Source organism: Syngnathoides biaculeatus, chromosome 19, assembly GCF_019802595.1.
Source record: "Syngnathoides biaculeatus isolate LvHL_M chromosome 19, ASM1980259v1, whole genome shotgun sequence".
In the NCBI taxonomy this organism is placed as follows: domain Eukaryota; kingdom Metazoa; phylum Chordata; class Actinopteri; order Syngnathiformes; family Syngnathidae; genus Syngnathoides; species Syngnathoides biaculeatus.
The window spans coordinates 18,157,322-18,172,553 of record NC_084658.1 but is presented as its reverse complement, the minus strand read 5'-3'; the positions used below and the strand labels follow the sequence as shown (position 1 = coordinate 18,172,553).

The following is a 15,232-nucleotide window of genomic DNA, read 5'->3' as shown; positions in this document are numbered from 1 at the left end:
AAGGAGCTTTTTAACCACCTTGGTGACCCCAACCCCAGAGATAGGAGCCCGCCTCAGAGAGCCCAGATTCAGCTTTTTCATTGGAAGTTATCTCAGTGGAATTGAGCAGGTTTTCAAAGTATTTTCCCCACCGGCTCACACACAACCTCCTGAGTCGGGGTCAGCAGCGCTCCATCCACACTATACACAATGTTGACAGTGCACTGCTTCCTCATCCAGAGATGCCGGATGGTGGACCAGAATTTCTTTGAAGCAGTCTTGAAATCTTTCTTCATGGCCTCATTGAATTCCTCTCATGACCGTGTGTTTGCATCAGCTACACCATAGCTACATTGCACTTTTCCAACTGGTACCCATAAGCTGCCTTGGGAGATAGGGTTCCTTCTTCAGCTTGCCTCACTGTTCTCCAACATCTTTGAGAATTGACACCACGACAGGCACCACTCACTCTACGGCCACAGCTCTGGGTGGCTTTCTCAGTAATAGAAGCGCGGAACATAGTCTATTCGAACTCAGTGCTCCTTGCCACCCCTGGAAAGTGAGCAAAATTTTGTTGGAGATGAATTAAAACTCCTTCTTACGGGATTCTGCCAGCTGTTCCCAGCAGACCCTCACAATACATTTGGCCTTGCCACGTCCGACCGGAACCCCACCACCATTGTAGCCAACTCACCACCAGGTGGTGACCATTTGACAGCTCTGTCCCTCTTTTTACCCAAGTCTCCAAGACATGTGGCTGCAAGTCCGATGACACGACCACAGTCGATCATCAAACTGCGACCTAGGGTGTCCTGGTGCCAAGTGCAATGTGGGCACCCTCATGCTTCAATAGGGTGTTCATTATGGAGAACCCATGATAAGCACAGACGTCAGGTAAGCGAACACCGCTCGGGTTCTGATTGGGGGACCATTCTTTCCAATCACAGCCTTCCATGTCTCATTGTAATTGACCCCTCCGTGGATATTGCGCAATCCACGTCACTGACCAATCAGAGGCCAGAGATCTGCATAAACCAAAGCCCGTTTTTGCTCCCGCCATTTTTTCAGACAACATTGCATGGTCCAGTATAGGTTTAGTTAGCGTTTTATCGCACATTTGGGTTATTTAACAAAAAATATGGTTAAGAGGTGTAGTCACGGACTTTGTAATAGTGACGACGGGTATCCTGAAAGGCTAGTTGGTGGAATTCAATTCGTACCCTTTCCAAAACCGAAGACCCAGTACGAAAAATGCCTTCGATGGATCAAACTTTGTGGAAGACCGCATCATCAACTAAATCCATCTAATATCAACCGGAACACATATGTTTGCACGAAGGTATGCCCTACATTTGATTTTCAATACATGTCTCGTATAAATGAATTTGAAGTTCTTCGCTAGCATAACACTGCTGCGTGTGAAAGATTGACACACTGACTATCTAGTCAGAACGTGTTGACCTTACACGCTGGGCTCTTCGAGAGAGAGAGAGAGAGAGAGAGAGAGATATGAGATGAGATTCCATGTCCCTAGAGCCACCTCAACAGACGATCAACCACAAAAGCATCTACTGGACCAGTGTGACATTCGGCCAAGCAAGCTGGGACAATGCACAGGTTGAAATAAAGAAATAAAAGGTTTCTTATTTTCCCTAAATTTTACACGCATAAAAAGAGATCTGACAAAGTCTTAAGTGACAAATTAGTATGATTTTGAACACTGTAATTTAAGTAACACAGGTGTTTCCACCATCATCTTCTTTCCTCTTCTTCAATGCTAAGTCGATTGGAGACGACGCGAAAATACGTCTTATAGCACGACGCCCAGAGTTTTGTCCGATAACATGAAACATTTAGAAGGTGATAATAAATGAAGATACGTAGAAAAATGAGAAACACTTGGCATAGAGGACCCATATTTAAGGCCGAAGTCGCCGATAAGAAATTAGACCATGACCCCGCTTCCGGTAGTCTTGGACAACTGGATATACACATGTATCTGGTGAGTAAGTCGTTGAGATTTACATGGAAGAGGTTGAAAGCGTAGAAAAGTCTGGATGCATACAAATACTTCGTTGTTGGATCGGTTCTTAATCAAGGATAAATTACACATAGTGATGGAGCCACTCAGATTTTTTTCAATACAAATACAAATATTTAAATAAATGACCCCTGATTTTACACAAACTTGCAATCATTAACTTTAATTGGGGGGAAAAAAAAGACAACGAGTTGGTTCCTCAATACACAAAGCGTGTTGTGGTCACACGTTAAACTTTGGTAAACTTCTCCCTGATATCTTTTTAAATATGCATTGTTCTCAATGAGTCCAATGCGTATTTAAAAAATGAAAATAAAGTGCTGCGATAGGCTTCAGCCCCCATACATGAACGCACATTGCGGCCACGCGTTGAACTTCGGTAAACCTCTGTTTGACCAATGTTTTTTCTTTTTTTAAATACGCATTGGACTTATTTGAGAACAATGCATATTAGAAAAAAGGAAAGAGGTTTACCAAAGATTAACGTGTGGCCGCAACACGCTTCGTGTACGTTGTAGACGACTCGCTTATTTTTTTTTTTTTTTTTTTTTTTTTTTAAACGCATTTTTCTCAAATGAGCCAAATTGGCATGATGAATACTTCTTGGGAATCTGAGATTGAGAAAAATAATTCCTACCTGAAGTGAAGTCGTGTGTATTTGGTTGGGCACCATCCATCACGTTTGATTGCCGAAATCCATCATCTTTTCTTGTCTTTTCAGCTGGTATTTCATAGAATGATTTCTTTGAATATCTCTCTCGTCTGTTGTAACAATGAACAGCACAACAAGTCTCGGGCATTGTGAATATTCTGCTTCAGTTCAATGTCCCCCACACTGTCGAGCAGCTCTTTTTGACCAGCAATATGGCGTTGTGAAATGTTGATATCACGTGCACAAGCTCTGTACATGCGACATAGAATATTAGTCTTAATTAATCCCACAATGGGGAAACCCTATTGTTATCAGTTCATAAATAATGTGGTTTTGTCAATGCAGGTGTAATGTCAGTTTTGGCTGATATTCGTGCCAACAATGACCTTGGGCATCCGGTCTGTTCTAACCTCAGACAAGGAGACTGGTTAATGGACTATATCGCCAATAGACTGATACATAGAGAAGGACCTCTGGCACAGGTAAAGCCTTAACAGCCTTAAAAGGGCTTCATATATGCATGAACATGAGAGACAAAGAAAAAGAATTACTCCCATTAAAATCCTCTGTGGCACGGTTGAGGACCTGGAAAACATTGGCCTCACAGTTCTGATGACCTGGGTTCAGTCCCAGCCCTCCCTGTGTGGAGTTTACATGTTCTCCCCGTGCCTGTGTGGGTTTTCTCCGGCACTCCGGTTTCCTCCCACATCCCCAAAACATGCAACATTAATTGGACACTCTAAATTACCCCTAGGTGTGATTGTGAGTGCAGCTGTATGTCTTGATGTGCCCTGTGACTGGGTTGCAACTAGTTCATGGTGTACCTTGCGTCCTGCCCGTTGACAGCTGGGATAGGCTCCAGCACTCCCATGACCCTTGTGAGGATAAGCGGCTAAGAAAAGGGATGGATGGCTGGATGGATGGATGGATTGATAAAATCCTCTCAGTAAAATCTGACTTGTGTAATTGAAAAATCATCATGACTATGATTTGTCTTCAGGTTGGACAATGGCTGGAGGCAATGTTTACTTATCTGAAGCACATCCCACGTTATCTTATCCCCTGTTACTTTGATGCAATCCTTGTATCCACTTTCACCACAGCTCTGGATGCAACTTACAAACTCATGTCAAGGTAGTTGTTTTGTAATCATGCAACTTTGAAGTCTATTTTATATGATTATTAAATCAAAAAATAACCTCAAGTCTAAGTATATTTTATGTTTTATTTTTCAGTTTCATTCAGAGTGGCTCTAGCTTTGTACGACACTTGGCTTTGGGTTCTCTTCAGATGTGTGGTGTCGGACGCTACCCTGGTCTTCCTTCTCTTTCAGTCAAAATTGCGAATGTTCCATATTGCGTCAGCTCAATAACTGGACAGAAGGAGCAGTGCTGCGTAACAGTGGCTGCAGGTCACCAAACTATTAACGCATGAAAATTTTCCCAAACAAAATCTAGTATTATTAAAAAAATTACATTTTGTTCCTACTAGCACTGATTCAAATCTGTTTTAGGTCTTCCCCATTTCTGTACTGGAATTTTTCGTTGCTGGGGCAGAGATACTTTTATTGCTCTCAGAGGACTGATGCTGTTGACTGGGAGACACACTGAAGCCCGGTATGCATTTGTGTGTGCGTGCATGTGTGATTCCTGCATCACATGATATTGTTTTCTGAACATATAAAGTAATTGAAAAATCAATGTGTCCTTCTGCTGTGTCCTTAGAAACATCATCTTGGCATTCGCAGGGACATTACGTCATGGTTTGATCCCAAACCTGTTGGGAGAGGGTCGTTTCGCCAGATACAATTGCCGTGATGCTGTATGGTGGTGGCTGCAGTGCCTCCAGGTAGGAGAAAACTGAAATGTACTTATAAAGGCATACTACAGGTGGGTTTAAGGGATTGAAGTTCACAAATACAATTCCACTTTTTTGGACAGACAAAAGGTCTTAGTGTACATTACACTAGTTAAAAATCAAAACTTTAAAGAGACCCATAAATTTCTTCATGATTTTAATACAGTAGGCAAGGCAAGTTTGTTGGTATAGCACAATTCAACAACAAGGTGAGGAAAAGTGCTTTAGAAAGACATCCATCCATCCAATCTTCTACCACTTTTCCGGGTCAGGTCGTGGGATACCCAGACTTCCCTTTCCCCAGCCACGTCATCTAGCTCTTCCAGAGGATCCCGAGGCATTCCCAGGCCAGCCGAGAGACATAATCTCTCCAGCGTTGTCCAGTGTCTTTGTGTCTTGTCAGGGTCTTTTTCCGGTGGGACACCTCACCCATGAGTTGTCCGAAAGGCATCCAGATCAGATGTCCCTCCAACCTCCTCTGCCTCTTATCAATTCAGAGAGCAGCGGCTTTACACTGAGCCCCTCCCGGATGACCGAGCTTCTCATGCTATCTATAAGGGAGAGCCCAGACACCCTGCGGAGGAATTGAAGGTTTAGGGGCAGGGTTTAAATTATTTTATCATGGAGTAGATGGGAAGAGAAATAGAGTAGGGGTTATTTTACAGGAAGAGTGTGGTAAGAATGTCTTGGAGGTCAAAAGAGTACTTCGAGTATCAAGAGATTTTGTGATTAGGCTGAAACTTGAAATCATGTGATTTGCGGCTATACCCTACTGGAAGGATGTGACCTTGAGGTGAAAGAGAAATTCTGGAAGGAACTAGATAAGACACAGAGAGAGTTTTGTCTCTTGTTCTTTGTTCTTGTTGCTTTGTTGTTGTTTGTTCTGAATGTCATACCAGGGCAGCAACGATTGCCAGAGAAAAATGCCATGTGTGTTTTTACATACTTGGCCAATAAAGCTGATTCTGATTCTGATTGGTGCAGACATGTTGGTGAAGGAAACATGATGAGAAATTAATAGACATCCAGAAAGGGAACTTTAGGGACAGATGGTGGAGGACTTTACAAAAAGAACAGAAATGGCAGGAGTGAACACTTTTTCCAGAAGAGGGAGGAACATAGGCAAGACAAGAGTGGAAGTAGAAGCACGGAGGTGGATTACATTTTGTGCAGACGATGTAATCTGAAGCTGGTTACCGAGTCTAAAGTATTGGTAGGGGAGAGTTTAGCTCGACAGCATAGGATGGTAGTGATAGAGATGAAAAAGTGTTGACTGGTGCCAGTCGTGTGCTAAAAAGATGGAAAGAATACTTTGAGAAGTTGATGAAAAAGAGAAATGAGAGAGAGGGAAGAGTACACTTTGATGGACCAGGAAGTGGCAATGATTAGTAAAGGTGAAGTGAGAAAGGCACTATAGAGGATGGAAAATGGAAAGGCCGTTGGTCCTGATGACATACCTCTCGAGGTATGGAAGCAATTTGGAAAGGTGGCTGTGGAGTTCTTGACCAACTTGTTCAGCAGAATAGTAGCAGGTGAGATGATACCCGAAGAATGGAAGAAAAGTGTGCTTTTTCCCATGAACAAAGGTGATTTTCAAAATTGTACAAACTACAGCGGAATAAAGTACATGAGCCACACAATGAAGTTATGGGAAAGTGTAGGGGATGCTAGACTCAGGACAGAAGTATCTGTGAGCAACAGTCTGGTTTCGTGCCTATGAAGAGTACTAAAGATTAATTATTTGCCCTAAGTATGTGAGTGGAAATCTACAAGAAGGTCAGAAGGAGCCACATTGTGTCCATTTATCCAGAGATAGCCTATGAGCCTAAGTCTGATGTGGTGCAGAAATATGTTCGAATAGTACAGCACACGTATGAGGGCAGCAGAACATTGATGAGGTGTCCCATAGATGTGACTGACTAATTTAAGATGGAGGTGCGACTGAATCAGGGATCAGCTTTGAGCCCCTTCCTGCTTTGGATATGCTGACAGATGTGGTTAGACTGGAATACAGTTGGACCATGATGTTCACAGATGACATTGTGAACAATTCGAAACATTCCGGCATGCACTGGAAAGGAGAGGAATGAAGATTAGGTGAAGTAAAACAGAATGTCTGTGAATGAGAAGGGTGGATTGGGAAGAGTGAGGCTCCAGGGAGAAGCTATAGCGAGGGTGGAACAGCTGGTGGAAGGTGCCTGGCGTGTTATGTGACAGAAGAGTCTCCGCTAAGATGAATGTGAAAGTTTATAAAACCGTGGTGAGGCCAGCCTTGATGTACGGATTTGAGATGGTGGCACTGAGGATGGAGCTCCCGGTTAAAAGGGCAAGAGGAAAAGCAAAGAGAAGGTTGATGGATATTGTGAGGGAAGACATGAGGGCTGTTGGTGTTTGAGAGGAAGATGCAGGAGATAGACTTACATGGAAAAACATGGCGCTCAGTAGGGACCTGTAATCATCATTGTGCTCCTTCCCGATGTTTTTGGTTGCTTCAATGTTAAGAATATATGCGTAATCTGATAAAAACAAGAGCATCTATTCATCTCCCTTGCTTTTGCCTAACATCATGTGCGTCATTTTCATATAAGTTGATCCGTAATGGTAAAGACATGGCAAACTTAAATTACGTTTTGGAGTTCCAACATGGTGACACGGTGAACAACTGGTTAGAGCATCTGCCTCAGAATTCTGACAACCAGGGTTCAAATCCTGGACCTGCCTGTGTGGAGTTCACATGTTTCCCCGTGCCTGTGTAGTTTTTTTCACTCCAGTTTTCTTCCATATCCCAAAAACATGCAGTAATTGGCCTGTAAACATGATTGTGACTGTGACTGGTTGTTTGTTGTTATGTGCCCTGCGATTGTGTGGCAACCAGTTCAGGGTGTACCCTTTCTCCTGCCCGAAGATAGCTGGGTAGACTCCCGTGACCCTTGTGAGGATAAGCGACTCAAATAATGGATGGATTTGCAACATGTTTAAAAACTGAATATGCTCATTACATTTTTGGATTTATGGGATTCTTCTTCAATTTACTAAAATACATTTTCCATGGGGCGGCACGGTGAATCAGTTGGTAAAGCGTTGGCCTTACAGTTCTGAGGTCCCACACCCGCCTGTGTGGAGTTTGCATGTTCTCCCCGTGCCTGCCTGGGTTGGGGTGGTAGAACCGATTAGGCTATTCACATGTAAAATATGTTTCTACTCATAAAAACTTGACGTTACTCATTGACTTTTAGAGCAGATTAATTTCGTAAGTAGCGGTACCACTGTATTGTAAAACTGGGGTTGGCAGCATTAAAAATAAATCCAAATTTGATTTTTTTTTTTTTTTTGATTACGTTTACTCTGTTGCGTGTGAATTTAAACTAAAATCCCCAAACTCAAACTAGCAAAATATGACAAAGCAGTTGTATTGTGTTTAAGACAATTTAATCACACACACAACAACACAACACAAAAATGAAATAATCAACACAGAATAGAAGTTCAAAGACCGAATAGTTGAGCCAAGCTATGAATAGTCACCAGAGTTGAACAACCAGGCAAATGTTCTTTCCAGTGAATATTCCAAGTTAACAAATGTCCAAATATTTACAAGAATGAAAGGGAGAATGCAGTGTGGCATGTACTTGTCTACTTGTCGAAAGAGTGTTGGTAAGAAGTTCTGTTGACGGTCTTTCTCACTCTTCTTATATAGGCACCTCTCGGAACATTCCAGAATTCCACATCACAAAAGAATCGCATCATAGTAAAAAAAATATGCATAAATATATATATATATATAAATACATAAAAGTAAGAAAGGAAAATAAAAATACACACATAACATCTTATTGATCAAATTATCTGAAAATGTCCCATACCTGTACTTTTTAGGATTACGTCAGCCATGTTCCCCAAGGGTGTTGTATCCTCCAGTTTCCTGTCACACGCATGTACCCAACTGATGATAGTGAGCCCTGTACACCAGGAGAAGTGGTATGTACATCCATGTATTATCATTTGCCACCTCCCAAAATTACTGTCGAGCAAAAACATCTAAATCTAAAAACTTTCAACCATACAACAATATCATAATTAATTATGTATTGAGATATTCAGTGTTTGTGTACAGGAGCAGCCTCTGTATGATGTGATTCAAGAGATTTTGCAACGCCACCTCGATGGAATTTCCTTCAGAGAGCGAGATGCTGGACCCAAGATAGACATGAACATGAGAGACGAAGGTGTGTGTCTTCCATCAGCAAGAGAGAGGCAGAGCGATAGCTCTTCACAGGTCTCATGCACTGCTGATCTTACAAGAGGTTTCTGCAGTGTTGATCAGTGTTGCTCATACTGTCGATCATTGTGTTGACCGCTGCACAATTGATCATTGATGCCGGTTCCTGAACTGATGATCTTTGTGTCGGTCAAGCATGTTGACTCTGTCATGCTGTTTGCTTGGCATCCAGCAGGTTTCCTGAGATGCTATTCAGTTCATCTAACACGAGTTTGACAGACTATGACTCGGGCCTTTAGTGATTCGATCCCCTAATGGCAGGGTTCTTGGGGAGTCAGAGATGTGATGTAGTGTGGTTGCATGGGTGTAGGCTGTTATTGTATTCATTTTATGCAGATTGCCATTGTGGTTGTTTTGGATTCTACTTGAAGGCAAGATCCCCTGTAGTTGGTGATAGTTTTCTGACACGACACTGCCACAATCATATGCAGAAAAATGGTTCTACAGCCTATCTGCATAACATGGTTAATTTCTTTTTTCTTCTTACTTGCTTGTGCAGGACATAGCAGTTAGCAGTGAACCACATCATTTTATAGAACTTGTACAACATTATAGGATGTCAATTGTGGTTAATATTTTCAAAAGTTTAAAATCCATCTAATGCATTTTTGTTTTCAAACAAATCTTGTTTCAAGGTTTAATTTCTGCAGTCCAAGCAGTCCTGTAATTCCAGTTTTGCTTCATTGGGCCACTCTATCAAAGTTTTTGCATAGGCTTTGCAGGTTTTTTCCTTTATCTTGCACTCAGGGAGATACAAATACGTGATTAAATAACCCCAAAGCTGCTCAGGGGACATAGCAATATACCTCTTTCAGAGTAGTGTAGTAGTGATCCACTGTTATTCTCCCTGGTGGTACAGTACACATTCTGATTATATTTGGAGGCTCATGATTGTGTTTTGATCTGTCAAACCCCCCCTAAGTAATGAGTGATTCTGGGTGATTTTGTTCCACTCCAGTTCCCTAACTACCTGGAGTTCACAGTGCCACAGTAATCAACATAATAACCAAGAGTAACGACGACACAATCTTCATTTTCACAATTAAGGCGCAATTGGGTGTCCTTCACCCATATAACATGTGCCACTCATGCCTTTTTCCTCCATACGGTGGAGGACTTGGATGTCATACATCCAGCGAGCTCAACCAGGGCCCAGCAAGCCCACTTAGTGATTGATCCACCACAGCTTTTCTTTTTCCGATCAAAGCAGATGCTCCAGTATATTGGCTATTGTGTAAAAATATTTTTCTGACACCCATAAGTAAGGAAGCAATCTTGTCTTTGTGTAATTTTATTACAAAAAGAAAGAAAAGTCTTTGCTAAGAGAGGAAACGGTACAGGTCTTACCAGTTGTCACCCCTTACTGAAGTCCTGACTAAAAGGCCCTTCATTGTATTAAAGTGAGAGAGACCGTGAAAAACAAAACAAACAAAAAAAATATTGATGTCCAGCTATACCAGGTTTTACACACATGGAGCCAGTAAAACAACATAATGATAAAGCATCTAGGGACAAGCGTTATGAACAGCATGATCGGGAGAGCTGGAAGCCACAACAGAACAAAACCTGTGAAAAGTTGAAGTTAGAACTAATAGATATATTTGATATATATGAAATACTTGAAATTTCCAATGCATCTGTTTTTAACTGTTACAGGAGTGCGTTTAGTGAATTGGCTAATGGTTGACTTGGGATTTAGGATATTTGTCAGATAGCCTTAGCAAGTGCTTTTTCAGATGAATGTACTATGCACTTCTGCTTTTGTTGTAGTTGTGGATACCCTTGCATTTTTTTATTTTTAACGTTTAACATTTAGGAAAAAGGAACGACAAACCTTTTATTAATCTCAATAATCGTAAAGATTGCTACACATTAAATATCACAGTTCCCGATATCCAGAGGTGGTACTGAATAAATCTAGACGCACAGCATGACAGACAGTGAAATTTTAGAAGGAATTTAATAGAATCTAAATCAAAACATAACTATGAACTAATGAAAAGAAACTAAAGAAAAAAAAGAAAATCAGGGGTACGAAAATGGAAAAGAGGATGTGTGTTTGTCTCTTGAGTTAGGATAAATAAATGTGTATTAGCGTTCAAGGCAGTTAGTCCGCGCGGGAGGAACAACGTTGAGGTTTCATGGAAAGATAGTAATTTCACATTAATTATTACACACTGGTGTTGCCCCCTGTAGCAAGCATTGCATTGTGTGACTTCGGGCCGCAGATGGAGTAGTCTTCCTCCGGACCTCAGGAGCACGAAACGAATTTTGGTTGAAGCTGGAAAAATAATGGCAAAGAAAAAAATAATAAAAGAAACATGGGAAAAGTTCTTGTCCCGTTAAGGTGCATGTGTAATTTTCCTGTCAGTTAAACTCATGGTGAACTGAGCTCTGGCGCTCAGTCAGGTGCGTACGGGGCCAGCAGGGAATGCTAGTAGTTGTACACTTCAGCTACGCCGAACGGTCGTAGCTTGGAAAGGAGATGGAGGTGCGTCGCCAGCTTTTGCGATTGAAAAACGGCTTGGCTTGTGGCAGGTGCTCGTGCACGTGTTGCCGCTGACTGCATCATGGACAACAAAGGAAGGGAGACGGGTTTGGCTGCAGCCGGCTGGCTGGTAGGTTGCCACCAGTACCCAAAAAGAGAACAACAGACGCCTAAACAACAAAAGAGCGTGAAATAAAAGAGAAAAGAGTCATAGTTTAAATATGCCGATGGCGGTTCCAAAGGGAGGATGGGCAACTGGGAGCTGGGAGACCACACCCATGGTGGCACAAATGTACCATGTCAAGTTTAAAATCCATCCATCCATTTTCTTTGCCGCTTCTCCTCATGAGGGTCACGGGGAGTGCTGGAGCCTATCCCAGCTGTCAAAGGGCAGGAGGCGGGGTACACCCTGAACTGGTTGCCAGACAATTGGAGGGCACATAGGCACAAACAGCCACACTCACAATCATACCTAGGAGCAATATAGAGTGTCCAATAAATGTTGTATGATTCTGGGATGTAAGAGGAAACCGGAGTGCGCTCAAACAGGTGGGGCCGGGATCGAACCCGGGTCCTCAGAACTGTGAGGCCAACACTTCATCAGTTGATCCACTGTGCTGCCCAAGTTTAAAATCATAAAATAAAAAAAATAAAAAACATTGTTGGTGGCACGCAAATAATAATTGTTTAACTTTGGCGCTGGTACATCAGTCGCTGCCTTTTGAAAATCACATTTGACGCTGATTTAAGTAAAAATTAAGCCACAATTCTCAAAATCTGTTATTCAAAAACAAGTTTAAAAAGCTTATAAAGTTCACACACTAACACAATGATCAAGACATTTGTTAAGAATATTTTTGCAGTGTTCATGGAATATTACAATCTTTTCTTTTGACACAGTTGAATTTAGCTGGGATAGGCTCCAACACTCACTTGTGATGATAAGCAGCTTGGAAAATGGATGGATGGATGGATGGATGGATGGATGGATGGATGGATGGATGGATGACACAGGTCACACTGAGTTTGCGGTTTCTCTCAACGCCAGTGGGTAGTGCCTTCTGTCCATGTTCCTTGAATTATGATTAGGTTGAGGTCTCTTTGATGTCTTCTCAGCCTTTTGCTTAGTCTAGATTGGTGGGACCTTTGGGAGTTCAGACTCAGTTTTCAGGGCATGTCCACAAAACACAGTTGTTATAAAAGTGGATGGAATTTGATTAAGTACAGATATCGATTAAAAAGGTTGATGACAGTAGGCTACCTAATGTTTAGGAATTCTTCCCGTGTGCAGTTGACATGCATAGGCTGTTAAAAAAACGAATATCTAAAAACAAATGCAAATTTATAGTAAACACTACACTGAAACAACAGCGGAACCATGTCAGTGTGTTCTTTTTCCTTCTAGGTTTCAATGTGGCGATTTATGTGGATCCTGCAACAGGCTTTGTCCATGGAGGAAACCGTTTTAACTGTGGCACTTGGATGGATAAAATGGGAGAGAGTGAGCGTGCAAGAAACAAAGGCATACCTGCTACTCCCAGGTAACACAGAAATTCTTATTACATGTGAATTTGCTAAGAAAAAAATCTTCCTATTAGAAAAATAGATTAGTTTGTATTAGATATTAGATTTAAAAAAAAATATTTCCTAGCATATTGACTGATTACCTTTTCTAATGATTTAACTTGTGTATTTTAAGTGCAAAGGTAAACACATGATGACAGCTCTTGTTTGAAAAAGTGAAATGGTTGACTGTATGCTGAAAACAATATTTCTAGACTTATTAGAGTGAAGGTTTCTGTTGTAACCCAAAATGAGGACAAACATCAGATTTAAAAGTAGAATTCACTTAATTTTCACTGCTGCTGCCATTTCTTAGTCACCATTGTTGCTGTTGTTTGGTCAAGTGTGGCTTCCGCTATTACAGCACTGTTCATATAAAGGTGCCCACTACCCTACCACTGTGGCCTCGGAGGTGCACAACTGTGCAATTGCGCTCTCGTTGCGCACTCTCAGCGAACAAAAAAATATATGTAGCGCTGTGAACGCACTCCAAAGGAATTTTATATATATATATATATTATATACACACACATACACATAGTCATATACATTCATACATATATAGTCACTCACATTTGACGAGCGCGACGGCACAAATCTGCACAGTCGAGCATGAAAAATCATGCACATAAAATGTGTTCCTAGTAGAAAAAATAGATATTGAAAGACGTCGCTTATTTTGTGTAGTCTTGACATTACTGTATGTTTATTTCATAAACGTTGTTAGCTAAACCAGTCTGCTTCCAAACAATCAGTCTTCACCCGCAAACAGGAAATGCAAGTTAACCATGCTGAGCATGTCTGGAAGTGATGCCACAAGGGCATATTCAGAGCTTCTTCACGTATTCCAAGTGTATTTGCATTGAAAGTCATCATCATAATGAGCCATGCCAAAGGAAATGCAGTTAAACTAGGTGTGTTGATTGCGAGGAAGTTTTGGTGGATCGTGTGACGGCGTGCCCCCCACCAAAAAAAAAAAAAAAAAGACGTTTGACGATCATTCTCCTCGTCGCATGATTTAGGTGTGGCCAATACGTCGAGCGCACACACATAAAGGCGCGTTCTAGCAAGCCAGCCTCTTATTTATGGCTGTCGCGGCGATGCTTGCGTGCACCCCCAACCTCCCACCTGCCCCACGAACTACAAGTATGAGATTGTGATTGACTTTGACTTGATCTAAGTTCTAACGGTCATTATCCCCGTGGTACACGTTACCTTGAACTTGAAAACATTTCCCTTCTACATGCTTTAGGAAGATACAGATTATCTACTGCTGGCTTACAGTGAAGAAAATAAGTATTTGAACACCCTGCTATACTGCAAGTTCTCCCACTTAGAAATCATGGAGGGGTCTGAAATTTTCAGCGTAGTCCACTGTGAGAGAGATAATCTAAAAAGAAAAATAAAAAAATCACAATGTAAGACTTTTTAACGATTTGTGTGATACAGCTGCAAATACACATTATAACACCTGTCTATTAGCTAGAATTCTTACCCTCAAAGACCTGTTAGTCCGCCTTTAAAAGTCCACTACCACTCCATGTATTAACCTGAATCAGATGCACTTGTGTGAGGTCATTAGCTGCATAAAGACACCTGTCCACCCCATACAATCAGTAAGACTCTTGTCTTGAAACATGGCCAAGACCAAAGAGCTGTCAAAAGACACCAGAGCCAAAATTGTGTAAGGGCTATGGATAAATTGCCAAGCAGCTTGGTGAAAAAACGTCCACTGTTGAAGCAATCATTAGAAAATGGAAGAAGCCAAACATGACTGTCAATCTCAATCAGCGTGGCGCCTCGTGATCCTTAGAAAGGTGAGGAATCCGTCCAAGACTACACGACAAGACTTGGTCAATCACCTGAAAAGAGCTGGGACCACCGTTTCCAAGGTGACTGTTGGTAATACACCGTCGTGGTTTGAAATCATGCATGGCACAGAAGGTTCCCTGCTTAAACCAGCACATGTCAAGCCCTCAGTTTGCCAATGACCATTTGGATGATACAGAGGAGTCATTGGAGAAAGTTTTGTGGTCAGATGAGACGAAAAGTGAACTTTTTGGTCATAAATCCACAAACCGTGTTTGGAGGAAGACAAATGATGAGTTCCATCCCAAGAACACCATCCCTACTGTGAAGCATGGGGGTGGTAGCATCATGATTGGGGTGTTTTTCTGCACATGGGACAGGATGACTGTACTGTATTCAGGAGAGGATGACTTTGGCCATGTATTATGAGATTTTGGGGAACAACCTCTTTCCCTCAGTCAGAGCATTGAAGATGGGTAGTGGCTGGGTATTTCAATATGACAATGACCCAAAGCACACAGCCAGGAAAACCAAGGAGTGGCTCTGTAAGAAGCATATCAAGGT

The 15,232-nt window shown here is 41.8% G+C and overlaps 1 protein-coding gene across 1 annotated transcript; it reads left to right on the top strand.

Annotated features, from left to right (window-relative positions):
• The first annotated feature begins 2,393 nt into the window (after positions 1-2,393).
• LOC133493059 (glycogen debranching enzyme-like) lies at positions 2,394-12,841 on the top strand. Its single transcript, XM_061805995.1, has 8 exons — positions 2,394-3,154; positions 3,673-3,806; positions 3,908-4,083; positions 4,186-4,288; positions 4,397-4,520; positions 8,406-8,507; positions 8,644-8,755; positions 12,702-12,841. The coding sequence occupies exons 1-8, from the start codon at positions 3,023-3,025 to the stop codon at positions 12,839-12,841; spliced, it is 1,023 nt and encodes a 340-aa protein (XP_061661979.1). The 5' UTR covers positions 2,394-3,022.
• Positions 12,842-15,232: the final 2,391 nt, after the last annotated feature.